Below are 26854 nucleotides of genomic sequence, written 5' to 3'. Positions count from 1 at the left end.
CTCCATCCTTTTCTCTCTCTCTCTCTCTCTCTCTCTCTCTCTCACTCTTTCCAGCCTGTTCGGGCCTTACATCGTCGGTAAAGCATGTCAGTACCAAAGGCGCAGCTTTGTCGCCATACGATCTCCGGACTCAAGATACAAACGACCTTTTCTTCGACGGCTAATCCCGATTTAATGTTGCACTCCCTCCTCCTCCTTATTTCTTTTTCCTTTTCTTGTAAACTTCTTCCGACACAGCAAATATCCTTCCGATGATTCTACGAACGGTTTATTGCGGAATTCAAAAATTGGTCGACTGAATACAAAAAAATAAACAAACATTCACTCCCCCCCCCAAAGTCCCCTCTTTTTTTCCTTCTCCCTCTCTCTCTCTCTCTCTCTCTCTCTCTCTCTCTTTCTCTCTCTCTCTCTCTCTTTCTCTCTCTATTTCTCTTTCTCATAAAATTTTTGTAATAACATAAACGACTCGGCATACTACTTAAATGCATATGCGTTCACGTATGCAGCTGTAAATGTTCATGTTCATGAGATCGTAATGGTCAACTCAGCAGCCGTGGAAAACGCGTAAAGTTTCTAGTTCGCTTCTTCCGTGACTCCCTTCTATGACGGACATTAATTTGCGGTGTCGTTTAATGATTATAATTAGGCGTAACGTTTGACGCACCGTTGTGTTTCCTGCCACTGGCGACACGCGCTTCTTGGGAAAACTGCAGCATGCTTTCATATGACACTAATGACTCTTACCTAGTCGCGTGTAACGTTAATCCTTTTAACGAATCCTTCGAGGATTCAATGACTATCCTTCGGGCTCTCTAATAAATTCATTAAGCATTTTCTCTTTTTTTTTTTTTGGCTTCTTTATCTTTATCTGTTTCTTCTTTTTTTTTCTTTTTCTTTTTCTTCTCTTGATAATTGAAATTACACGTAACGTATCTTCAACTTAATAGAAATAATTTAATACCCATAACCTTTTTGTTTTTTTCCTTTGTTCTTTCATTCTCTTTTTTTCTTTTTTTATTTTAATAGGTTAAAAAGAATAAGAAATAATAAGTGGAAAGAAAATCTTCTTAGCAAAGTATTACGTTGATTTATTTCTCGAACGATAATGACTTTTCCACGGAGTTTCCCTAATACGTAAAAAACATTCTTTCCAATGGAATTCTTAGAATGATACTTGCGTATGACCGAACGTAAATCGTATCAACGCGTGCAATTATATTCAAACAAGAGACTCGACGATCCTGGAAAATTCCTTTTGCTATTAAAATATTACCGAGATTTCTTTCATTATCCTTCGAGAGGAATTCGTTCGAGAATTTCTAACGTGCTTTTGAATTCCTAACTTAATCACTGCGCAAATAATTCGATAGAATATTATACGAATTGTAATAATCGATTGGTTTTTTGCTTTATCCTTAATGCGAAAATTACATTCAGTTTTAATTACAATATGAAGTTGGTATTCTGAAGAATCGTGTAAAGATATTCGTTGAAATAATGTTTCTTTAAATTTGAATTATAAATTTCTTATCATTCACGAGTAAAATCTTTGATCTTGAACGCCAATGATATGCAACTAAATTTAAAAAAAAAAAAAATAAAAATCGGGAAAGAATCGAATGATTTTGTATCGTCTTTTTTAAGGTTACTCGATTCTACGTTCCTACTATAATAATGTATAGTAGCAAGATCATTATTCTCTTCATTACTACTAGTGAGCATAATGTTACCGGTTGTAACGGTATCGAGACAGATCGTCATTAATATGCCAAAAGATAGGAGTATAGTGCACCGATATAAATCTATATATATAAACGAAGGTAACTTTTTAACGATGACTCCAATACATTAACGTCAGAGATTTTGTTGTTAAATTGTTCAGGACGTGAACGATTAAGAGGATCTATCGAATGACTCGAAGAATCGTTGTACGATTTGTAATCGTGCGATCCGATCGATACGATACGCTCATGTAAATTTCCCAAGTTAAGTTATAGTTCTGTTAGGTATACTAAATCGTTAATGTAAAAGAAAAAAAAAAGAAAGAAAAATCTGGAACGAAGTTTTCTATAACGATTTTATTAAAATATACGTGTAGAAAAGGAAGAATGAATTTGAACACTAATTCGCATAATCTCATAGACTATTCTATTTTCCTTTCCATTAATTCCACAATGTGTGCAACGTTCGGTAAGGTAATGGAGAGAATAAACGGTCGATCGTTCGCATTTGTCGTGTAGATAATTAGCCATAAATCGTCTAGTGTATTCGTTCGTTCGTTCGATCGAAAGAGAAAGAGAAAGAGATAGAGAGAAAGAGATTTACATGGTAACTCGCTGTGATCTCACATTTTATAGTCCCCTCATCTGGGTTTATTGCATCAATGAAAACAAGTGTCGTGGTTTGAGTATATATATGCGTCGATAGTTTAATATTGTTTATTCTACAAGCGTGACGAGACAGCAACGAATTCGCAAGAGTATAAGAGGGTGCAGCCCTGTTATTTATCCAGGAACTCGCGATCTTAGCATATGTTGTTCTAGGTATGTAAATACTCGGCTATATGCTTACTTGCTTGCTTGCTTGCTTGCTTACTTATTTTACTTTACTTTACTTCACTTACTTATTTTGCCTAGGATATTTCCGTTGGTCCATATTAGAATTTGTAACCGGATCGCATGACAGGAGACACGCGAATAAAACTTAAGACAGGAATGTGACTCGATTATCAATCTTTTTCATCCACATATCGACATTGGCTCTAACTTACGCCCCTCTACTTACGTTAGAATTTTTTCAAATTCTTTCGAGTATTATATTCCGAGCGTTAAAATACGTGCGTTACGATAAGCGCAAGGATTTATTATCGTCCTTAGATTCTGATATCGAGAACGAGTATTCGAAGAAATATAATTCGTTATTTTATTGTTGGTTTACTTGTACAATAAGTAAAATCAATTCTTATTTTAAACGATAAGTGAGAATAAGAATAATAAGAAGATAAACGAAAGAGGATAGAAATATTTATCCCGAAGCAGAAGAAGAAGAAGGAGAAGAAGAAGAAGAAGAAGAAGAAGAAGAAGAAGAAGAAGAAGAAGAAGAAGAAGAAGAAGAAGAAGAAGAAGAAGAAGAAGAAGAAGACTATCAGCGGAGGGATAGTCAAACACGATCTTCCGCGTGTAGGGGTCGCGTACTCGCTTTCGAGCTGAGTTGTAAATTCGTGAAGAGAGCCCTTGGTTGCGTGCCCTTTATAGGCAAAGGGGAAGAGTCGGAGGCTCTTAAGGGACCAACATTGAAGTTTTAAGGTCCGCGCCGAGCAAGCCGGATCGTGGACATGATTGCATTTGCATTATACACGCCGTGGCGCGCACGTAGATTTATCTGCCCCTGGGGTTTATTTATCTGGAGTTATAGCAAACACTGACCGGCCCGAAGTTAGCCAATAACGTATGGTAATGGAGGAGGGCTCCGATTGACTTTTTTCCTTTCTCTCTTTCCTTCTCATTCATTCTCTTTCCATCTTTTCATCACAGTCTCTTTCTCTTCTTTCCTTCTTTCATCTTCTTCTTTTTTTTTCTCTGACCAACCCAAATGATCTCTGAACTTTCGACCCTATCAGATTTTTCTTTTTTTGTCTTTTTATTCGCCACCCAATATCTCGAAAATAGAATTTTATTTCGTTCGAGTTTATATTTGACGAGTTTTCAATCTACGTCATGAAATTCTTCGAGAAATTCATGTCTCATCGTACGATTCCATTCCATTTCGTTCCATTCCATTCCATTCGCAAAACCAGCTGTTGCTCGGAATTATCGCGTTTCTTTAGCACGGCCGTGCGATTTTATCGGAATTATCCAAAGTCACGTAGAGGCCGATCGGCACGAACGGGCGTGCGCTCGCGAACGATGATATCGGAATAATAGCCCTCTCGGAAAAAAAGTATTTAATTAAAATTGCATCCCGTTCTCCCTCTATTACGCTTTTTCTTTCAAACGCGTCAACTTTTTATCTTTTCCTTTTTTTCATTTCATTTTCTTTTTTATTTTTATTTTTTTATCATTCCTTTTTTTTCTATAAAATCCCCAAGGGGATAAGAAGAGAAGTGAACGAAGAGGTGATGATTCCAGAAACTATCGACGTTGGAGAAATCAGGTTTTTCATGTTGTCGATGGCGATTGGCGATGATGTTCGTCAACTGAATATTAACTGCATACTATAAGAAAAATTTCTTCTTAGTCTTTTCATTTTTTTTATTATTTTTTTTTTATTTTTTTCCATGCAATCACAAAATAAAAAGGAAAAAGAATAAAAATAAAAAAGATAGTTGCATAATTCCTTTTCCAATACAGTGTCTCCGATCGTATGCATACAAAAAGCTGAATGCATATAATATATCTGTTAATTAAATAATTAAATAAATTAAACAAGTATTCTGATGGTATTAAAATGAATTTAAAATAGGGTATAAAAAAGATGCGATATATGTTAAACGTAAAAATTAGATCGTAGGAAAATTCTTCCGATGATTATTATAGACGATCTTGAAAATGATGAGGAGGAAAAGGTGCCATTAGCGAAACATGCCAACGGTGGCTCTTCGGTGGGCTTTATTATCCGCGAAATGGGCGATTCTCGTTGGCGAGAAAAGGGCAGCTGTCTCATTAGCGCTCGCCTGCCGGTTTCTCGCACGGTTGGAGATCGATGCCGCCAACCGAGACCGTTCTCTTTTCTCTTTCTATCTTTCATTTCGTGCCTCGAAAACGAGAAGAACTTCGAGAGATTGATATATCGCTTGTATTGAGAAAAAAAAGAAATCAAGTAAAAAAAAGAAAAGGAAAGAAAAATTTCTCTAACGATCATCGTGACACGTTTTCGTCTACGAATATCGAAAGTGTCCCTTAGAATCGATCTATCTATCCAGATAGATCGATAGATCTTGTCTTAAATCCCATCACACGATGAAATCTTGAATAACTTAAAGTAGAAACTTAAACGCGATCACGATTAAAAGTCAAACTTATGTTAGATACGAGAGACGTTATCTCGGTTCTCGATTTCGTGCATGATCGTGATGTTTCGTTTTATCGTGTATTATTATTTTACTGATATTCATTTAAGCTATTTCGTTCGATTAAAATCGAAAGAAGGTTTTCAAAGAATTTATTAACGAGTATCGACATTCTCGAATCTTTTTTTTTTTCATAATTATCATTTAACGTATTGCTCTTTTCTAGTATAAAAGTAATGTTCCTTTTATTAAATGACTTATATTAGTTAGATATTATTTGAAAGTATAACTTGTATCAGTTACGAAGTATTATTACAACCAACGTAAACCTAATGAAATATAAATTACGATAATAATAAATACCAACATATCAATTCCTACGTTTGAATACCTTTGCATAACAAGTTAATACTTGTTAAAGGAAAGTAATCTTTTATTAAACATATATATGTAGGTATATATCAAAACATTAAATTAGAATTAAGTTGAAATCTAAATCAAATAAATCTCATTATTTATTTCTGCGAATAAAGTATATTTGTTACGGTATGTTAAACACGAGTAAGAATAAAATAACGATCCTTTGAAATTTTGCATATATTTTAATAAACATTCGAATAGTAATTGAAGTCATTGTATTAAATTGATCATCTCAAAAGTATCTTTCTTTTTCATACGAATAGTAATTTTATATTCAATAAAATAGAGCAACAGGGTTTCTCAAACTTTGCGAATCCCTGTACCTGAGCAAACATTTTCACAAAGCTAAAGAATATTTATTCGAGAATAATTCTTTATTATACTATATTATGTACTAAATATTCAGTACAAATATTCTCATTTTTTTACAAGTCCCGAAATTTAATTACGGAATTGCACGACTAACACTTTGGGAAGTCCTGATTCAAAAAAGAAAAGAAAAATCATACAAATAAGAAATATAAATGAAGAAAAAGTAGAAAAGGAAAAAGGTGTATAAAAGAAAGCGAATAAGAGACACATGGTGGTAGAGACATAGAAGGTTCGTTCAGACGTTCACTTGATGGCTACTCTCTCGTAGTATAGATGACGTAACCGATTCGCTCCCACATATGTCTAACATCAAGCGAGAGAGAGGGAGAGAAAGAGAGAGAGGGAGAAAGAGCCCGGTAGAAATGAATACATAAACTCAACCTTTCCAATCCTCTACGTGTATATGGCTTACAGTGGCGTGTTCGTATATAATACCTGCGAGAACGTATACGTGCAAAGGAAGGTAAGCTACCGAAGTGAGATATTAACTGTCCAATCGGTATTGGCGGTTCACGCTAGATCGAACTTGAGCGTTTACACGCGTCGATCTCTCGGCCTTCTAGATCAAATGCTACTTTGGATTTTATCCAAGATCTTGGCTATATACGCCCACGATACTTACTCGCCTGACTGCTCTTTTTCTCTTTCTTTCGCGATAACCTCGAAAGGAAATGATCGGATTTTTGTCTTACATACACTTTTACACACGTTTATAAACTATATATTTCTTTATTCCTTTATTTTTCTTTTCATCTTGGAAACAAAATCAAACATAACACGTTAAAATTATATGTGTAAATATATATGGGTATATTTTTGTTAATTTGATAGATTGATAGCTTATAAATTAATATTCATGACTTATTTTCTTTTTCGAGATAACGTTATTCGTCAGGTGTACTTAAATGTCTGTTGGATTATTAATATTGTATACTTTCTATTAGTAGTTGGATAAGTATAATCAAAAAGCGATTTGTCAATGTCCGTATAAAACGTTGACCCGTTTAATCGAAAGTTAACCTTACTTCCAACTAAACTCTGTTATTCGTAAAATGCGATTGAGGATGCAACGAAGATTAAATATTTCAATAACCGTTTAAAGTGATTACTGGGTCTTATTATAAAAAAAAAAAACAGAACTAAAGATAAAAATTTTTCCACATTGTTAAGAATTCCGAAAAAAATAAAAGAAAAATGATATTAAAATGACGACTAAGTTAATAAAAAGATGAGAAAAATTGTGTTGATGTGGGTTGATGTTAATCGACACATATTGACGTAAGATAAAATTGTTTTCTCCGAGAAGAGTATACGATAATAAATTAACACGGAACACGTATCTAACTAAGTCGATTTTCAGTTGAGCACGATAACGAAAGGATATAGCTGACACGTGGTGCGGTGCGGTGCGGTGCGGTGCGGTGCGGTGCGATGTCGAGGAGTTTGCCCCATGACATTTTCCATGGCGTGGCGCCCACCACCCACAGCACTAAATGTCACTCTATGAAAAGGAACGTGATCGATGCCTCTCGTTTCGTTCGTTTTAACCTAGGTCCTTATAAAGTTTCTGTATGGGAAGTTTTCAACGAGTTTCGAAGAGTAATCATTGAAAGAGAAACGAGGAAGAGAAAGATAGATAGATAGAGAGAGAGAGAGAGAGAGAGAGAGAGAGAGAGAGAGAGAGAGGGGAAAGATCTTGCAACGCGCGAAATATGTCCGACGGTGTTCTCGCTCGTATCGATTTTACATCGACGTAATCCAAGCTTTGAAACATTCTCCCTTTCAATCCGCTGTTTAACGAAACACGGAACGTCTCTAAACGTATCTCGTATTAATTATGCTCTAGACCGTTTCAACGATTGCTTTCTAAATAAGGGAAGAAGAAAAAGAAAAAAGGAAATGAATCAAATGGTAGTCACTTTTTCGTTCATTAATTTATCCTATTTAGATATTTAATACTTAACATTGCATTACGGTAATATTTTTAAACACGGAAATGAACGTTCTAAAAATAACAATGGCCTTTTTCTAATTCTTACCCCAGGAACGAAATATCTTGTATATCTTATTGAATATACGTAGGGTGAATAAAAATGTCAAGCGTAGGAAAAAAGATAGAAAAGAAGGAAAATAGAATACTTTTATCGGTAAAGACAAATTTCAAAGCAACCAAGAGAAGTAGTATTCTCGGAGTCTCGGAACGTCTCAATTCCAGGCGCGCGCACGTTCGATTTGCCCGTTGCACCTTTTAAAATGCTCTGCCGGTCCGATGCCGGTCGCAACTGGACAGCAACATTTGCATAATCTTAAAAGGCATCTGGGAAGCACGCGCTGCGTTTTATACGTACGAATATTCCGATGACTTCGCGATAACGGAGGAACGGGGGGAACCGGGGAGGGAGGGAAACGGAGGAACGTTGGAGGATCGAGGGAAGGTAAAAAGAGACAGGAGTCATTCGTCCGTCGGACGAATTCTGCAAGGAAATTTCGATGCTAACGCGACAAAATAATGACATAGGTATCTTGTCGCTTATGGGAAGAGAAAGTTAAAAGATTTCAAAGATGGCAATAGCCTTTCATATATAAATTTTAACTTTGACCTCAGAAATATCCTATAAATAGTGCTTTTTCATACTCCGACTAATGATTGCTATTGTAGATAATATCATTTCAAAAGTTATTTAAATTGAATGAAAAATAATATTTAAACGGCACATGACATACAGTTAATAATATTCTATTAATTCTGAAATATTCTTTATCGTTTTATACACATATAAGTAGTCGAATTCTCGTAGAACTCGTAAACCTAAAAGATATTGCTGTACCATTGTCCAAGGGTATACGAATTGGACAAACGATGGGTTTTGCGTGCAAACAAGGAAGGGAGGAAGGAAGAGATGTTAGGGAGTCGTGCGAGTGGTGTGGTACTTTGGGAGCCGGAAAAGAAGGGCTGGGTGGGAAAGCGTGTGCGCGTACAAGGTTGGAGAAGAAGAGGGTTTGCGAGTAGAAGGAGGGTGAAGAGAAGGGTCCTTCTGGTGGCGAACAGCGTGTAACACGTGGCAGTATCTTGTATCGGGGCCACGATCCCCTGCTGGTAGCACGGTGTTCTCTATGCGCGGCACTGCCATTCGCCCCTCTCCTTGCTTTGCACAGCGGATGCCAGTGGCGGCTTCGAGAGCAACCGGTGGTGGACTGGTGGTCTCTCGGACTGGGGGGGGCGGGAGGAAAAGGGAAACCCACCGGTGGGCCCGGCTCACCCCACTCACTTCAGGGCCCACTCCGCGCGTCTCCTTCTTTTGTAGCATGCCTACAAGAGTAGATTTCCTGCAGATAACTCTCAAAGGCACGGAGGTCCGTCGGTGGCCTTAGCTTCCCTCTCTCTCTTTCATGAGTATGTCTCTATACTACTATACCAACGTATTTGCGTATGTGTTAGTAGTAAACGCGTACATTACGTATATATCTTATGCGCCTCGCCGTTGGTACCCGGGTTCACGCGAGGTCATTGCAAGGTTGCCTTTTCAAGCGACCGCCTCGGTCAGAGCCTATCTCCGAGTCGGAAACCACTTTCCCTCTTCCATAGGCCAGCCAGCCAGCCACCCAGCCGCTTTGCTCCGCATAGAAACTTCGATCGTTTCAGATTTTTCTATGTTTCTATGTTTAAAACGATGACGATACGTGTCCTATTAGTTTAAGTGATATATTCTCGGATTAAGGGATTGTAGAAGAGAGAGAGGTACCTGTTTTTATTATAAAATCGTTTTGGATCAATAATATAAGCGAATGGAAATACAAACGATCTGTTTTCACCGGAAGTAACGAAGAAGGCGAGGTCGGGATTAAAGGTCCGAACGTGGTTAGTAATATTGTTCGTGAATTTAAATCAAGTTGGAAAGTTCATGGTCGAATAGGAATAAAAGCGTATTATCGTAGTTGTTGTTGTATTGAAGATTGTACGCGTATATGGTATATCTCATCGAATTCTCGTCTCGATTTGGAATCGTCGAAAGATCGGAAGAAGCGTGATTTGCAACCGCGGCAAATCGGACCGGATTTATCGGACACCGCGCCGCTTTATAAAAGCGCCGGGGATGGAACGTTAATGGCGAGTTATTGCACGGCCACGCGGCCGAACATTTATCAGGGATTTAGCCGATAATAGAAAGCGAGTGGGCAATTTGTATCGGGCATGATAATAAACTGTAACCACCCACGTGTCCTCCTCGTAAGTTCTTATTCCCCTTTCGTTTGATCTTAGAATATTTTCGAAATTTATCTGACCGTCAAATTATTTTCGCTTTGTATAATTTTTAACACCTAATTCATAATCTTAGGTATTATTCCGGCAGTATATTCCATAGCGAAGAGAGAGAGAGAGAGAGAGAGAGAGAGAGAGAGAGAGAGAGAGAGAGAATTATTTCTCACGATAAAAACGTCATAGGAACGAATGAAACCATCTATCGTATTCATTAATCGTTGTTGTCAGAAACCGTTAATGTCTTCGGATTCGTGTCTCTTTTTGTCAAGTTGAAAATAAAAAAGAAAAAAAGAAAGAACTGTTCTTAAAACTCGTCGACATACATAGATTCGGAGTTATCGTTTCTGGCTACCTGGCGACACGTTCAGGATTTCAAGAGGTTCGAGAAATCGCAGATAAGACTCGCAGCCCACGTGAACGGAATAAATTGTTAGACGAGAGGCTCGATCGCCGTGGCACGGTAGAACAATCGGAGAAAGTATCGGACGACTAGAGTGCAGGAAAAAGGTAGGAAAGGTCGAGTCGATAACGAGATCGTGATAGCTGCTGTGCTTTATACAACGTCGTTTTATCGATCTTTGCGCGTGTGTTTATGTGGGACGCGAGCTTATGCGCCTTCGTACCTGTACAGGTACGATATTCAATGCAATGCCAGCAACAACTCCCTCGGTTGCTTTAACAGCAATACTTTCTCGTAGCGTCATTAAGGGACGCCTGTAATTAAACTGAACGTATCTCTCGAAGAAAGTTCATTAGGACTATTCATTCGTTTTCTAATTTTATTTTCTTTCAATTTTCTTCCCATCGATCCACTTGGTAAACCGAGACGAGAATTCCTAAACGTAGCTATAATATAATAATATACACATTAGTTTATATAATAGAAATTTACCGTAAAATTGAATTATACTTTCTCGATATAGAAAACAAAGTCTCCAATCTTGGTTGAGGTTTATTCGAGTATTAGTAGTAGGTATATATGTATGAATATCCTAGAACGAATTGTCGAGGTCGTCTCTTGTCGATTCACGGTTGAACATTAAAAGGAAGTATACTGTATATAGGTGTACGTTCTCGTTTCGTGCTCGTTCCGGCTCGTTCGTTCCGTGGGATTTGCAAGTGGAGACCAAGAGACATAAAAGACGAACATCGAAGCGGCTGCCCGACCAAGAGCGGTGGCTTCATTACCGGGAAACCTGTTAGTTATGCTAATATCGACTTACAAACCCTTCATTATCGCTGATGAGCAATTAATACGCCTGCCTGCCCTGTTGGCCGGCAGTGCTAATGCACTCCGAATGTCTCTCAATTACACGGTGACAACACAGAGTTGTCCGCAAGGACGACGCACCACCAGCATCCTCTTCTTCGTTTCTTGATCTCGAGTTCGTTCTACGAGCTTATCGGAACTCGGGCTCTTTACTCTCAATGTTTTACCGCGTCAAAGTATATCTTACGTGTCCACCTGTCACAAACACGATAAACACCTTTCTCCAAAAAGATGGACCATCATCCTCTTTTCGTCTTCAAATCTTTTCCCATTAACCATTTGCTTTTTCTTTTTTAATTGATCGCTTTAATTAGCACGCACTTTAAAGAGATTTTTATTTGATCAAAAAAACTAGTACCTACGTACTTCTGATCGTTGAACGCGATTCAAAAAATCTTCTAGATTTTATCAAGAATCGTCCGATCTGAAGGCCAATAAGTAGAGATAAAATGGTACTTAGGAGATAGAAAAGAAAGCTTTGGAAAATTAAAGTAACGAAGAGAAGAGGTGTCCTCGAGTTAGCTTATCTCTTGGTAGAACCCAACCAGTCTGTTCCTCGTCGAGACTCATTAAGACGCTCTTATTCAAGCGAATGAAAAGGAAGAGAAAGAGAGACGATGCCGAGGACGACAGTTCCTTCAGTTTCCTTCTCCCTTTTTAATATGAAAATAAGAGCAATAAAGATGGCTGGAGCTGGCCGTTGGTGGTGCTGCTGTTAGTGCGAGCTTTTTACCATCTGGATAGGAAGAGAAAGAAAGGAAGAGAAATGGGCGTGGTGTTGCATATTTAAAGCAGGATAATATGTAGAAAGAAATGAAAAGAAAAAAGATGAACGGAAGAACGGAAAGAAGGTTGTCTCTAGTTTTATTGAAAAAAATTAAAACGCGTAAGACTAGGTCTACTTAACGAGAAGCATCGGGGACGATAACGAGCGGACAATTTAAACAAGAAACAGGAGCATCTTTGGTACACGCCCATGTAATCAATTCATAAACTTAATCATTATATTTTATTTAAATAATAAGGAGAATTTAAATTGAAATTTACGATCAAGATCTAGAATATTGGTATTATGAATGCATGATTGGAAATATCGTTAGGAAGTGGTTCGAGTTAATCGTTTAGAATCGCATAATGTCGTATAAATAATCGTGTAACATTGCATTGAGATATTACATAATTGTATATTTGATCTTTTCAACGTTGTTTAAATAGTAATTTGATATTCTATAGGATATCAAAGTATTTTGTTCGATGCCTAGGAAAAACTCTGTAAAAAGTCTTATTTCCGACTTCGTCTGCATTCATAGTAATGCCGAGGAATTACTAGCAATGACGGATTTCCGGCTTTGACGGTAACATATTGATATTGAATAGAATCGATGGAATTCTTCGCAAAGTCTGTTTCCCAAGTAGCCCTTTCGAAAGAGGAGAAGGAAAGATATTCTAGATGTGGTGCCGCATTCCAGTATAGCGTATGGTATACATATATACAACACCATAGCAGAACAAACCCATAACGATATTCGATCGGATCAGAATAACTAGAAGGCGAGACACGGGTCGCACACATAACGATAAGAAGGAAGAAAAGGGTTCGGAGAGAAAGACGGAAACGGGTGGTAGGCGAGAGAATAGCACGAGGTGCATGCTCAGGGTAGGAAGGAAGGTAGATAGGTTGGTTGGTTTATTGGTTGGTTGGTTGGTCGTTTGGTTAGTTGGTTGGTTGGTTGGTTGGTTGGTTGGTTGGTTGGTAAGTTGGTAGTAAGGAAGGTAGAAAGATAGGTAGAGGTAGTAGGTTGATCTGGTTAGGCTGGTGCACTTGGTGCCGACGCAACTCGTCGGCTGGTCGAGAGAGGCGCACGACGACCTCGACAGGGCGTGGCGGGTCACCGGTCCTCGTTCGCTCTTAACCATTACCGTACCAACCGATTCAATGGGCCCCCGACCTTTCTATTTTTACTAATTCTATCTTAATCTTACATTGTACAATTTTTCATCTTCGACCTTTTCTTTTTATTTCTTTTTTCTACATCTACATATTGGGATTGTTATTTTTTATATCATCTCGAAAATTGCAGCAGAGTTATCAATGTTCTTTGCAATTGAAATAAATCTAGTTTATCAAAGATTTATGAGAATATAATTTGTATGAAATGTAGGTCTCGTTATTTTTTTCTTTTTGTAAAATTTCATGCCTCCCATGAGTTGACAAGTTTATTTTCAAGACATCGATGATTATTTTTATCGTTATCGTTGCATTCAAAGAGGGGAAAAAAACAAATAAAGTTTCTTTACTTACCAAATATCAAATACTAAAATACATGAAAGAAAGATTACGAGGTTCGTTAGCCTTTCCGTGCAAACAATACGTCAGATTACGCCGCAATAACATCGCAGAGAGAGACTAACGTAGAACTCTCTCTCTCTCTTTTCTCTGATATAAATCGGAGAAAATAAAGAGGAAGAAGAGGGATGAGGGGGAGGAGGAGGAGAAGGAATGATTAAGAACAATGACAAATAACTACTCGGTAAATATTGCTTAAGATTTGTATCGACAAAAAAAGGTCTCTCTCTCTCTCTCTCTCTCGTTGAATTCAAACAAAAGCATGGATGTAAGAGTTGTGCGCCGGTAGAATAGAGTTTCCTTTGGAAGGCTTTCTTATCTCATTAAAATGCAAAAAATAAGCCCCCGTCGTAGGAGTTCATAGACAATTCTTGGCTATCGGGGATCGTTTGGTTAGATCTCTTGGCGGAGACACACCGTGACAAATACTTATTCGCGGTTACTTTTTCATCTTGTTTTCTATGCCTTCTTGCTAAAGTAAAAGAGAGAGAGAGAGAGAATTAAATGAGGGAACCCGTTGGACAAGGAAAGTCGATCGTACTTGTAACTCTTATACGGTTTTGTGTCAGGAGCGCGCTTTCGCGAGTTGCTTGCTCGTTACTCGGTCATTTTGACAGGCGGTGGCGGTAGCGGGAATAGTGACAGCAAGTAGCAACAGCAAGCGGCTGTTATTCCAACGACAAAACTCGTTCCATTTGACGGAATCGGGGCCGAGAATGAGCGGTTGAACGAGCGAATAAGCAATGCTCCGTTTTGTGCCGGCGTGTCCGAGTAATTGCTCGAATCACGGTAAACTAGAGATAAGATCGATCTTACTGGCAACACACACACACAACTTAACAAAGTATTTATATACGTCGGTATATGTATAGATATAACTAACTGGTGGTGGTGTTCATCGTATTGAAATAAAAATATAATCGTGGTTATTGGATTTTTGTTCTCTTCTTTCTTTATTTCTTTCTTTCTTTTCAAGCATCTTATCATATCTGTATCCCTTTCTTTTATTTTTTTTTTCTTTTTAACAACGTAGGTATATTTCGAAAACGAGAATACTTATATTCTATATATCTATTTTATTCGTTATCTGGAACGTTATCGCGAATGATAACGGTTCTTTTCTTCTTGCTCGGAGATGTAAGAATACTTTTGATAACGATGACAGTTTTCTAAGGACTCGATCAAGTACGCGAGGAACTGACTAACCATTTATTCGAATACCTACATTGTAAAGTATTTTTCTATGATAAGTGGGGCTCGTCGGCAGGTGCGATGATACCCGGTGACATGTTGTAAACGAGATATACACAGAAATCAACTTTATTACACGCACCTTTGGATTCAATAAACACAACGGAATTTTGTTTCCTTCCTCGTTCTTAACGTTACACGTTGCACGATGATTTAAAGCCGTTGGGAGTAATTAAAAAAAAAAAAAAAACACTTTTATGCGCCATAAATATGAGCTTGATCGTTGGATGTGCCAAAGAAAAGTAAAGAGTGTTCGTTAAGAGATACGATTCGTACGATTTATCGTTAAAAATAAATATATATAATGAAACATATTTGTATCTAATTGTAAGTATGCAAGTGAAATCAAAGTTTAATCATTTTTCCATGATTTTGATTTAAATTTATCGATAAGCTTGTCGATCGATTAATCTCTCTTCGAAGAAAACGAACAGATCTTATAACTAACGTGACGATGTTCCGATTGGATGGTCTCTTTTACCGAGGTTAAAATACCGCGAGATTCTTTGACTTGAGGAATTCGAAACGGCGTGTTAGAAGAAACAAGCCGTTACTTTTGGAGGATCCTCGCGATTCATTCCCAGGTCATGCTCGAATGGCACTTGCCAATTTCATTTCGTTTCACTGGAATTCCAGTAAGAGTCGTCTGACCACCATATTCCAACTTCTGAATCGATTCAGCCGAGATGAATTTTCCAGCAGGAAAGAAGAACCATCTCGAATCATTCTGTTGAACTTTTTTTTCTCGCTCGAGTTCCAGAACGATCGGTGGTTGTTTCGACCGATTTTACGCGTCATAGTTTGAAAGTTTCTCTCTTCGTCGAGAGAGAGAGAGAGAGAGAGAGAGAGAGAGAGAGAGAGAGAGAGAGAGAGAGAGAGAGAAAGAGAAAGAAAAGAAAAAAGTTTTCGATTGCAAAATGTTCACAACCCTTCACAATTGGAAAGCGTACAAATTGGTATTCAGTTGATCGGGAAGAAAGAAAGGGCGACTATCCACTAGCCAGCAGCAGCAGCAGCTTGCGATATTCGCTTGAAGCCCTCCTCCCTTGCACATTTAAAACCTCGTCTCGTAACACGATCGGTACAAGCGCGTAGATATGTTGTTCCAGGGCTAACAACGTGTTTGTGGAAGGTATAATTGATGCGGGTCCCGTATCGCGTTTGCCCTTAAGAGAGAGTTTGGAACCGGGTGGAGAAAATATAGGTTGTCTTCGTGGCTCGGCCTTTGGAGTCTGCGGTCGCCCGCGGTGCTACACGCTGGATGATATATTCTCAGCAACTGCAGCTGTGTGTTACCTTGTTGTTGTTCTTCTTCTTGTACGTTAAAGAAAGCCCCAGAGAAAGAGAAAAAATTTACAAAGAGAGAAGATAGCAAACGTCAGGACTTTCGTTCGAGAAAGTATCTTTCTTCCTCTCCCTCCCTCTTACGAGCTTTTCTTATCGGACGGTTTCTTACGAAAGATCTTATCAACAAATATAGAAGAACAACCGCCACGCTATCGAGGATCACATTTTCTTCTTATTTTTCTGTGTGAATTTGTCCAGTCAACCAAGAGGAAAATAAAATTCTTACGCTCGAGTAAACTCTTTACCGGGGCGTCATAAAATGGAAATCACTTGTAACGCTATCGCGTCACGAACAACCACATTCGGATTATAGTCTTTTGGCATTAAGGAAAACGCGCGTGAAGGAACGAGCTCTCTTTCTCTCTATTTTTTTCTCTTTCTTTATCTATCTTTCTCAGTACGTTGTAATTTCACGGAAGGAACGGAATCGCTGAGCCGATAAGCCAGCCGTTCTTTCGTTCATCCTAACGTACCTAATTCAATGTTCCACGCATTGTCGTTAAGCTCCGCGATTGTGCGTAGAGTGACTGTTTTTAAATTTAAGCGACTATAATAAAACAGTATTACGAGAACGTTTAGATATTTTTCATGAAATTTTCTACGTACTTTACCCCAACAACTATTACTTCGGTCAATTAACTGTAATAGAAAGGCAAATGACTAAACGCGAAAGGACAAGAACAAATATTCCACAAAATAAGCCATAAATTTCGATCGCTATGATAGGTCGAAGTTAACGAACGGACAACTCTTCTTCTTTCATTTTCCTTATCCTAATCTGTAATATAAAACAAACACGAGATACGAGGAAAAAGTGGTGGACGAAGAAGGAGAAGAAGAAAAGTATAGAAGGAGGAGGAGGAACAAGAGGAAGACCGGTCTGGTGCGTTGCGTGCACGAGTCGCATTACGCCGTTGAATATTTCATTCATAAGCGAGCCAAGCTATCTTCGTATTCCACGAAGGAACACACGGCTGATCGTAGCTAGCCATATCCATGCGCATATACACGTGCACGGGTACTCGCGTAAGTTTATTCCTTCGTATCTCTAACTATGTATGTAGTATGTATGCAAGTACACGCTACATATGTGGAGACTAGCTCGAGGCCGTTGCCGTTGCAATTACGTCGACGTCGGCCCCCGTAGCCGTGAATGAAACGCCTGGCTTGTCCTTACTCCCTTCTTCGACCTTCCGCATCTTCTCTTTCTTTCTTTCCTTCTCTTCATCTTTCTTCGTGTCTTCTCTATCTATCCATCCTTATCCAGCCAGGCACAAAGTTGTTTTTGCATGCCAGAGAAATAATGGGCCGTTGCGCTGCTTTACATCGACGTCGATGATGCACCTTGCCACGAAGAAGAAGAAGAAGAAGAAGAAGACACTCCGAGACGAATTCTTCCCCCCTTTGCGGAATTCCGCTTGCTGGCTGCCGTGAAACGCTTCAACCTACCTCCTCTTCTCTTTCTCTTTCATTTTTTCCTTTCTCTTAATGTCTCGTTACTACAGTATACGAAGTGTAATCTTATTATAATGTAATTACAATGATATTAGGTATGAATCATAACTTCACGCGTGATAATTAAAAAAAAAAGCAAAAGAAAGATTCATAATTATGTAATCGAACAATTTGATAAATTCAAACGTAATGACGTTAATAATCGTTTATTTGTTATATGCATATATGTATGTATACCGGTGGAAGGTTGCGTCAGAGAGTTCCGTTTGCGAGATTTGATTTGATTTAACATTCGATTAGATTAAACGATTAAATTTGCGATTATTGTATCTAAAGGAAATGAAGTCTATATTCAATTTAGCCTCGTCGAATGAAACATGAAAAATTGCTATTGAATTGGAAAACGTTCGAATTCTAATATATCATTTTATCATTGATTTTTAGAATTTCCGGGAGCACCGTATAGACGGAGCAGCGTTACCGCTACTGTCGGAGGAACACTTAAGAGGAACGATAGGTATGAAACTGGGGCCAACCTTGAAGCTTCGAGCAATGCTTGGACGGAAGCTTGGGGCGTGTACCGTCTGTCTTCATTGTGCACATTGCCATAAGACACCGCTACCAATACTAAGCACGGCAGCTGCGGCTGCTGTCGTAGTTCAGCAACAACAACAACAGCAACAACCGTCGCAACAACAGCAACAACAGTCTCAGCAGCAGCAACAGCAACACCAACAACAGCAACAACAGTCTCAGCAGCAGCAACAACAACAACAGCAGCAGCAGCAGCAACAACAATTGCAACAGGCACAAGGTAGACGTCCGAGTAGTACGGGTAACTGACAAATACTGGCGGGGGCTCCTTCTTTTGGCCTTGACGGAGCGCCTGCCATTACGATTGACTCTACAGATCCAAACAGAGCCTTGAGGATAGAAAGGCGTATTCCACGGCCTATACGTAAACCCGAGGTTGTCTTCAAAAAACCGATCAAACAGTGACACCTGGAGAAACTTTACTTTCGAATTTTTAACGAACAAACATTTTTCATTAGAATCACCATAATCGTGAATGACGATATATATATATTTTTCGTAGTTAAAATGCGAAGTGTCGAAGTTAAGTGTGTCGTCCAATAAGTTGGTTCACTAAAGCCTGCATATTTAGCTCGTTATAGTTGGACAAACTTGTTGTGTGAGTATCATCCTTGTTCGAATTTTCGATAAAACTTTTTTTTCATTCTCTTTTACACAAGGGAGAATATATATATAATTATTTGAATTTTCTGTGACAAGTGTTAGAAATATGGATATTGAAACGTGTCAATCGACTACAATTACGAATAAACGAGAGAACAGAGACTTTAGTCGATGTTGATAACTTGTACCTAGTATAAGAGTACCTAGAATACTGCTCAGAGATATTTTCGAGCATAAGCATGGAACAAATGTCACTTTTTTTTCTCCAAATAACTATTTATAAAATCTAATAACGTGGAATAGATATATATATTTTTATGCGTGAGAGAAAATAAGAAGAAGGTGTAACAAAAGTATAACAGATCAGGATTAAATCTTGAACGCCTAATATTATAATAAAAACGTGTATAGAAATATTATATAGGACGTATTAATTATGAGATAATTGAAGATTTTTTAAAAATGAAAAACACGTGCCTACGCTCGAAATGTCTTCCAGAAAGAAGTGTCGTTTACAATCACTATCATTTTGTTATCGCGTTATACATTTAACAATTCGATAGGTTTGCAAGAAACCTTGATTAAATAAATATTATAGTTATATTATACGAGAAGTGCGAACACCTGTGCTAAGAATTAATCGTGGAATTGTATTAAGTAGATGTATACTTAATACTCGCGTGAAAAGGAAAAATAAAATACAAAAGAAATCTGATGTAACTATTATTTGAGAATCATGTGCAATAAAATGATACGCGAGTTTCGCCGAACTATAAAATACGTACTTTTTTAAGCAAACGAATAATCTTATATTATATTATTGTAGAAATGAATTATGAAAGATTATATTAGCATCGATAATTGTTCCGTTCGTATCATATGCTCATATATTTACATGTGTACATTGTAACGACGTTTTTATATCGACGATTCTAACGATAAAAATACTAAATTTTATATTTTTGCTAATGTTCTATTGCAAATAAAAAAAAAAAACCGGAAAAAAAAGAAGAAGAAAAGAATTGGGTGCGGGTGAAAATAGAAGAAAATAGGTAGAGAAAAAGAGGGAGGGAAATAAATACAAGAAAGGGTTGAAAAGTTTTGAGCCTAAACAAAAAAACATTTATTTTTATGTTAAGCTCGAAACATTTGAACCCGTTCATGAATATAATATTAATAAAAATATGCGTATAAAGTACGATCGGCGGAACTGTATAGAAAATTGTACATTTTCTTTTATTTCTTTTTCGACGTTCGTTACGAGCGTTTATTTATTTAGAGATTAATCGTTGCCTTATCGTATTCATTGTAATAATAATAATAATAATAATATTATTATTAATAATAATAATAATAATAATAATTAAAAATCGACCGACTTTAGGTATATATATAATATAATAGGTATGTTGTGTACATCGATGAAAGAATAATAACGACGGACGTAATGGGATTCGTCGTATGAAGAAAATAGAAATTACGACGAGCAGTATTTTTAGATTTACACTAGCCTAAATTTACTGCTAGTTATACGTGTAATAAATATACATACATGTATATGCACGAGTACTCGAGAGCAATTCAAGATTTGTGTCTATCATGTAAGGAATGAAGAAAAACAAAACCTTCGTATTTTTTTATTTTTAATTACACATTTATCTTTCGCGATATAATTTGTTTATTATTAATTAATATAAAACAGGTTCCATATATATGTATGCAACTATCGTATACGAATATGCGTTGATATACCGTTGATGATTATTAATATTTTGTTATTCATTTATTTATGTCACATATATAGCATAATCATTTTCTTTAAATGGAAATTAGAGTAATTCTTTATTTTGGAATCATGAATTCTCACGAGAATAATGCGAATCTTGAAGTTGCTAATGAAAACTCGAATCAGCGGCTTTTACTTAAATGAGAAAAGAAGAATCATTGTACATAATGCTTAAGCATTTATTTATATTGTGCTTTTACAAATGGACTCGTAGTATATTTTATTCAACGTTATAAACGAAGTAAACACTTTCGTGCGGCGGATTGGTCTATCTATAAGAGAGTTATTACTATACATATATATATTGTACATTATATATGTAAAAACAATATCGTATTTTTTGTTATTAATGTCGAGCAATACTTATTTAATTAATGATTGATTGTTCAATTTTTTATAATTTTTATTTTTTAAATTACTAATAAATAATCAAAATTAAATCTAATAAATAAAGTTAATTTTCCAACGATTGTTACAAAATATTCATTTTACGATGACAATGAAATAATTAATTTTATTTTAATATTTTTTTTAAATAAAATTGAAATCGTTGATTAAACAAACAATAAGTATTGCCAGAAAATTGTTCTCTATCGATAGAAACGAAGCTGCGCGATAAAAAGAGGACCGGTTTACCTGTTTTGTGATAAAAACCTAATATTTTAACTCATTTTTACACAAGGACACACACATACACACACACATTTCCTCTTTAAGTTGTTTACTTATGATTTCGATCTTATACTTTTCCCTCATTTTTCTTTTTCTTTTTATAATTTCTTTCATTGCGAGTCTGTCGTGTATTATTTTACGTTTAACTGTCATAATATGTATAGTAGAAATTAATGGTGAAAAGAGAAAGAAAAAAAAACAGTACATTGTTTCTGTTAAAATAAATTTGTTGAAAGATATATCGTAGAATCGGGATCGGTCTTCCTATTTATGACCTGATTACAGAAAATGAAAATCACACGAGATTATACACACACATTCATATAAATATATATATTAATGATTAAGATAGAAATAATATGATCGCAAATAATCCTGAAAAAAGAAAATCATTTAATCGGATCTATTTTGAATGGAATGGAACTTTCATCAATTTTCTCTTGCCTGTAAAGGAATAATATTCTCGGTTAGTTTCGATAATGTAATCTCGTTAATTTAATTGATTAATTCTAACAACTGTTGAATATGAATATACACTTACGTTTACATGAATAGCAATAACTCCGTCCTCTTCGTTCGAGAGTATCTCAACGTGGGCTTTTCTATCGGCAGTAACTTCAACCACTTTACCCGTACATCTGCCGTTCTTGAGATTTCCAGAAATGACGTCGCAATATTTGCCAGGAGGCAAGCAACTGTCGAAAGTTTCTTTCAAGTCCCAACTGTTGTTATTGATCACGATGAATCCACGATTGCCACGGCAGAATGCGATCTGATTGCTACCGTTGTCCCACCAGTTATCTAACTTAGTACCGTTAACTGTTACACGGAAACGCGCCATATTATATATCTGTCTCCAACGATGTTCACAAACCCAACCGTTTCCACAAGTATCGTCTTTATTGATACTAGGTGGGAGAAGATTTCCATCGGAATCAGAGGGTGGACTATCGTTAAAGTCATTAAAAAAATATGAACTCATGACACGTGGTGTACCATAAGGATGAGCCAACATCAACGCTACACCCATCTAAAACGAATTCACATTTAATTCATTATATCGTTATTTAATATTTCTCTAAATTCGTTAATCCTTTCTTTATTTATTGCAATATGAACAAATTTATGAAAAATCTATATAAAATGCAAATGATTTATATTTTAGGATATTACAATTTGAATTACCTTATACAATTTAGAGTATTTGTAGGTGAGTGTACCAGGGGAACGTTGAGTGTCATGATTGTCAATGAATACCAAAGCATTACTCGAGGGCATGAGACCCCAAGCTTCACCCCAATTATTAAACCATTTCAGATCATTTTTACCAAATAAGGCATTGCCCAATTCACGACCGTATTGGAATTCCGTAACTGCTGCGAATTCGTATTCTGACTTCTTAATCGCCTCACCACCGTTATCTATAACTTCTTGGAAAATGTATGGTCGCGAATTAGGTTTAAAACCATGTTTCGTGCGTAGATTTTTAATTCGCGAATAGATTACTTGTAAATCCTCCGGCCACATGTGCTTTGCTGCATCGACCCTGTAGAAAAAATACACCACATTTCACAAAGGCATATTCTTCAATTGGTTTGTGTCATTTTATAAAAGAATTTTTGTAGACATCTATTGGTATGCACAAACAATTTTAATTAAAATAATCTTTCCTTTTTTTAACTTAAATTGAAAATAACTCAATAGAAAATATCACGAGCACTGACCTAAATCCAGCTACTCCAGCATCGACAGCTGCGTTCAAGAACTCAACAATTTTTTCCCTTACATGTTCTTTGCTTTGATCAAGATCATGAAGCCCCACCAATTCACAATTGCGAACATTACTTGGATTTGAGTAATCCGTTATATCGCAACGTGAATGAAAATCTTTAGCTGTGTACGGTACCGCAGGATATTCGAGTTTGTCAGTGTCCGCTTTTGAACCACCAGTTCCAACAGCATCTTTGTGATTCCCAGTCATGTGATTGAACACAACATCGACGTATATTCTTACTTTAGCATTGTTACATCTTCTTACCATGTCCTTGAATTCTTGTTCATTTCCAGATCTCGTTTTCCATATGTACGATATTGGTTGATATCTTTCATACCATGGTCGAGATGCTATGATTACGTTCTCTTGAATCGGTGAGACCTTCAAAATTATTACATATAATAAATAATCGAATCGCGAGACTTTTATTAACTTATTACTAAATTAATGAAATGTAATCGAAGGATAATTAAAAAAACATATAAATTTTACATTGAAATAAATGTACGTAAATAGAAATGTTACATTTAATACAATTTTCAGGAAAATATTAAAATAATTTATTGCACGCGCTATATACTTTTCCGTTTTCAACACGTTCCATCTACTTTTGAACCTCTGTAGAAAAAACTAGGTACACCTACGATCAGTAAGGAATCGCCCTTCATATGTCAGTCTTCGAGTAAAAACGATTTCTGAGAGTTAGCTAGCAACCTAACAAAAAATTGTACGATACTTAGATCAAGAAGCTACGAATCGTTAAACGAGGAAAAAAATTTCTACGAGCAATAAACAATCGTGCTCTTGATAATACGACCGTGACATCATTTCATCTATAATAATCAATTTTATCTACATTTTTTTGCAATCATTATAACAAAAAATTAAAGTCCGTAAATACATGAATATTATTATTATTATTATTATTATAATTTAACAACTATTTAAACGGCATTGTTGTTAAGAATCATTATTTACCGTGTAATGTCGGTTGAAGCACGTTCATTAAGATTACGATAATAACAATTCAAACTTGAAGATATTTCAATCAGTTCGTTTGTTCGTCTTAAATAATGTGAAATTTAGACTCGTTACTTTGAACTGGGGATTATCGTCACGTATGAGTAAAAAAGAAGAAAAGTTTTCAAATGACAATTCTAAGAAGAATCAGTGGTAAGAATGTAAGTGGAAAATAAAACGCAAAGTTCTTGATTCCACGAATCAGTAATCGTTTTCATTGTTTCGTTATTCGTTTATGTAACGTTCCTGCAGAATTCCTTTCATTATGAATCAACCATCCAACGAACGACAATCTTTAGTTAAATGTATTGGATATTAAATATTTTTTTTATTTCTTTTTTTTTTAATTTTTTTTTAATTCGTTCTCCTACCTAACTACATGGCTACGAATTCTTTTCTTTCATTAATCATACCTACACGCGTAGAAAACTACTATTTCCTATTGCGTCACACACACACGTATTTCAAGCAAGACGAAATTCAAAATCTATTCACATCTGTTCTACGTGGTCTCCTAGGAATCTTTTAAAGACCACAATTGATTCAGGTGAAGAGAGAATCAATCATGATTATATTTTAAGCTTTACACTATCCTATATTTTTATTTCATTAATCATGTCTCTCTCTCTCTCTCTCTATATATATATATATTTCATTATCTTCTTATATTTACGTATAATTTGTATAGATCGTGATTAATAACAAATGAACACGAATGAACAAATCGATCGATCTAATTTATAATTTAATTTTTCTTCTTCTTCTTCTTCATACATATTGTCTTTTTTGTAACGAAAAAGTAAATATTAAACGATAAAAACGTTTTCATTGATTAGCTGACCTTCATTATTCTATATTAGTAAACACAAACGGAATGACTCATAATCATCATCATAATATGTTTATAATTTAATAAAGAAAAACAATCGTGAAATATTGAATTACCTGTACGCCACCGTAACCCATAGGTCCTAAAAATCTTTCGCACTCATCCGCGATGTTCTTAAATTTCCACTCGAAAAGATGGACCATAGTATCGTGGCCGTTGACATAATGAGGATCTTTGTAAGCAGCCGCCACAGAGAATAACAGTGCCAATACACTCACGAGTAACGTCATTCTGATGTCTGATCACGCAAATTACTTGTTTCACAGGATATACTTACAAGAATATATATATATATATATATATATATATATATATATACATAAATACAGATGTACACGTACGAAAGCAAACTTACACTTATACATTGAATTGTCTAATCGTTCCCGCATATACAAAGGTCGTTTTATTTACCGTACGTTATCGATAATATCGTAATGCACTATCGTTCAATTTCTAGGAATGATAACATTACTCGAGAGAATCCATTTATTGGTTACCGTCAAAATGATGGGTCGTATGCAGGTTGAAAGAAAACTGGCAGGAAAAAAATATTCAAGATAAATGTTTTCTCTCTCGTGTATATATTATATATATATATATTATTATTGTATATTTTTCAGTTATTTTTCAAACGCCATAACGTCTGCCACACCACCTGTACATATTTATGTTTCTAATTTATGTTTCTATTAGTTTATTACGTTTTAAGTCATAGTTGTATACAAAAACGAAAAAATTGAACAAAATTCAGCCCAATACGAAGTAAGAAATATGAAATAAATAATTTGCTAAAAAATATTATATACAAAAAGAAAAAAATATATATAATTCATAAATTAGTAAATTTGCTATAAAGCTATATAAATCAAAAAAATATCTTGCCTGTTATTGTTCCCACTCTGATTACGCCCCTGCTATCGAGCGACCTCCCATTTAAAGATATAGTATCGCAATTATATTGTCTGTGTGAAGACGTAATCTGGGACATATGACATTTATTATATAGGATTGATATTATTCTTTTAACAACATCTGTATAAATAGTGCAACTTGTTAGAAACAAGAAAGAACTTTGTTCATTTATTAAATCATTATTGAAAGTTTAATTATTTGTTATTTGTAAAACGTCAAGTATAACATTCAATATAAACATAATAATTTTTGATATCAAAATTTATTGCAAGAATATCAAATAAAATCACGACAAACTGAAAATAAATTGAAATACAATGAAATAACCGAGAAATTCACCAAAATGTTGACGTTCGTAATCGGGACTTCTTTTATTACTCTCATTAAGATATAATAATAAATCCCATTAAATGGCGAAGCATCTGATTCGTTGCATCACGTTATTGCATTTCTTCGTACCTGAAAAAAACTTGGTCATTCAAATTTACCGATAATTCTCTACGATAGAAGCCCCATTATTCATAAAACTTACCCCTCCTTCAATATTCAGTTCTCTGCAAAATAGCAGATATCTAGCGAATGATAACTTAAAAGATGATTAAATTTGCCAATACATTAAAGTTGAATGAAATAAATCAGTTTCGTATTTCAGAGCTCGATTAAAAAACAAAGAAAAAAAAGAAAGAAATGAATGAAAACGATTGTTGAGAAGATACTTTAGGTGCATTCGCGCCTTTCTTCATTTTTATTTTTTTTATACGTGTCTGATTTTACTACAGTATATCACAACATTATACAGATCGAACTTTAGTTAGAACTTGTGCCAATCGGCCGGCGAACTTCATACGTTATTTTCTTTTTTTTTTTTTTTTT

At 35.9% G+C, this 26854-nt stretch overlaps 2 protein-coding genes across 2 annotated transcripts in view; one reads left to right on the top strand and one right to left on the bottom strand.

The window, feature by feature from the left end:
- The window catches only part of LOC106790776, a 99415-nt gene extending 79477 nt beyond the window's left edge, over window positions 1-19938 (top strand). The window contains exons 7-8 of the mRNA XM_014755925.1: window positions 18176-18388; window positions 18491-19938. Coding sequence (XP_014611411.1) covers window positions 18176-18388; window positions 18491-18574 — 297 coding nt within the window. The 3' untranslated portion in view covers window positions 18575-19938. The remainder of the gene's footprint in view (window positions 1-18175; window positions 18389-18490) is intronic.
- A 622-nt stretch (window positions 19939-20560) lies between these two features.
- LOC106790778 (alpha-amylase-like) lies at window positions 20561-25335 on the bottom strand. The gene is made up of 5 exons (XM_014755926.1): window positions 25126-25335; window positions 23111-23541; window positions 22572-22932; window positions 21928-22416; window positions 20561-21830 (listed from the first exon to the last, which is right to left on the bottom strand). The coding sequence occupies exons 1-5, from the start codon at window positions 25297-25299 to the stop codon at window positions 21816-21818; spliced, it is 1470 nt and encodes a 489-aa protein (XP_014611412.1). The 5' UTR covers window positions 25300-25335; the 3' UTR covers window positions 20561-21815.
- Between the last annotated feature and the right edge of the window lie 1519 nt (window positions 25336-26854).

The sequence above is a fragment of the Polistes canadensis genome, unplaced genomic scaffold, assembly GCF_001313835.1.
Source record: "Polistes canadensis isolate GaletaPanama2010 unplaced genomic scaffold, ASM131383v1 scaffold_259, whole genome shotgun sequence".
In the NCBI taxonomy this organism is placed as follows: Eukaryota; Metazoa; Arthropoda; class Insecta; order Hymenoptera; family Vespidae; genus Polistes; species Polistes canadensis.
The sequence above is the reverse complement of the archived record's forward strand: the minus strand, read 5'-3'. Positions and strand labels throughout refer to the sequence as shown.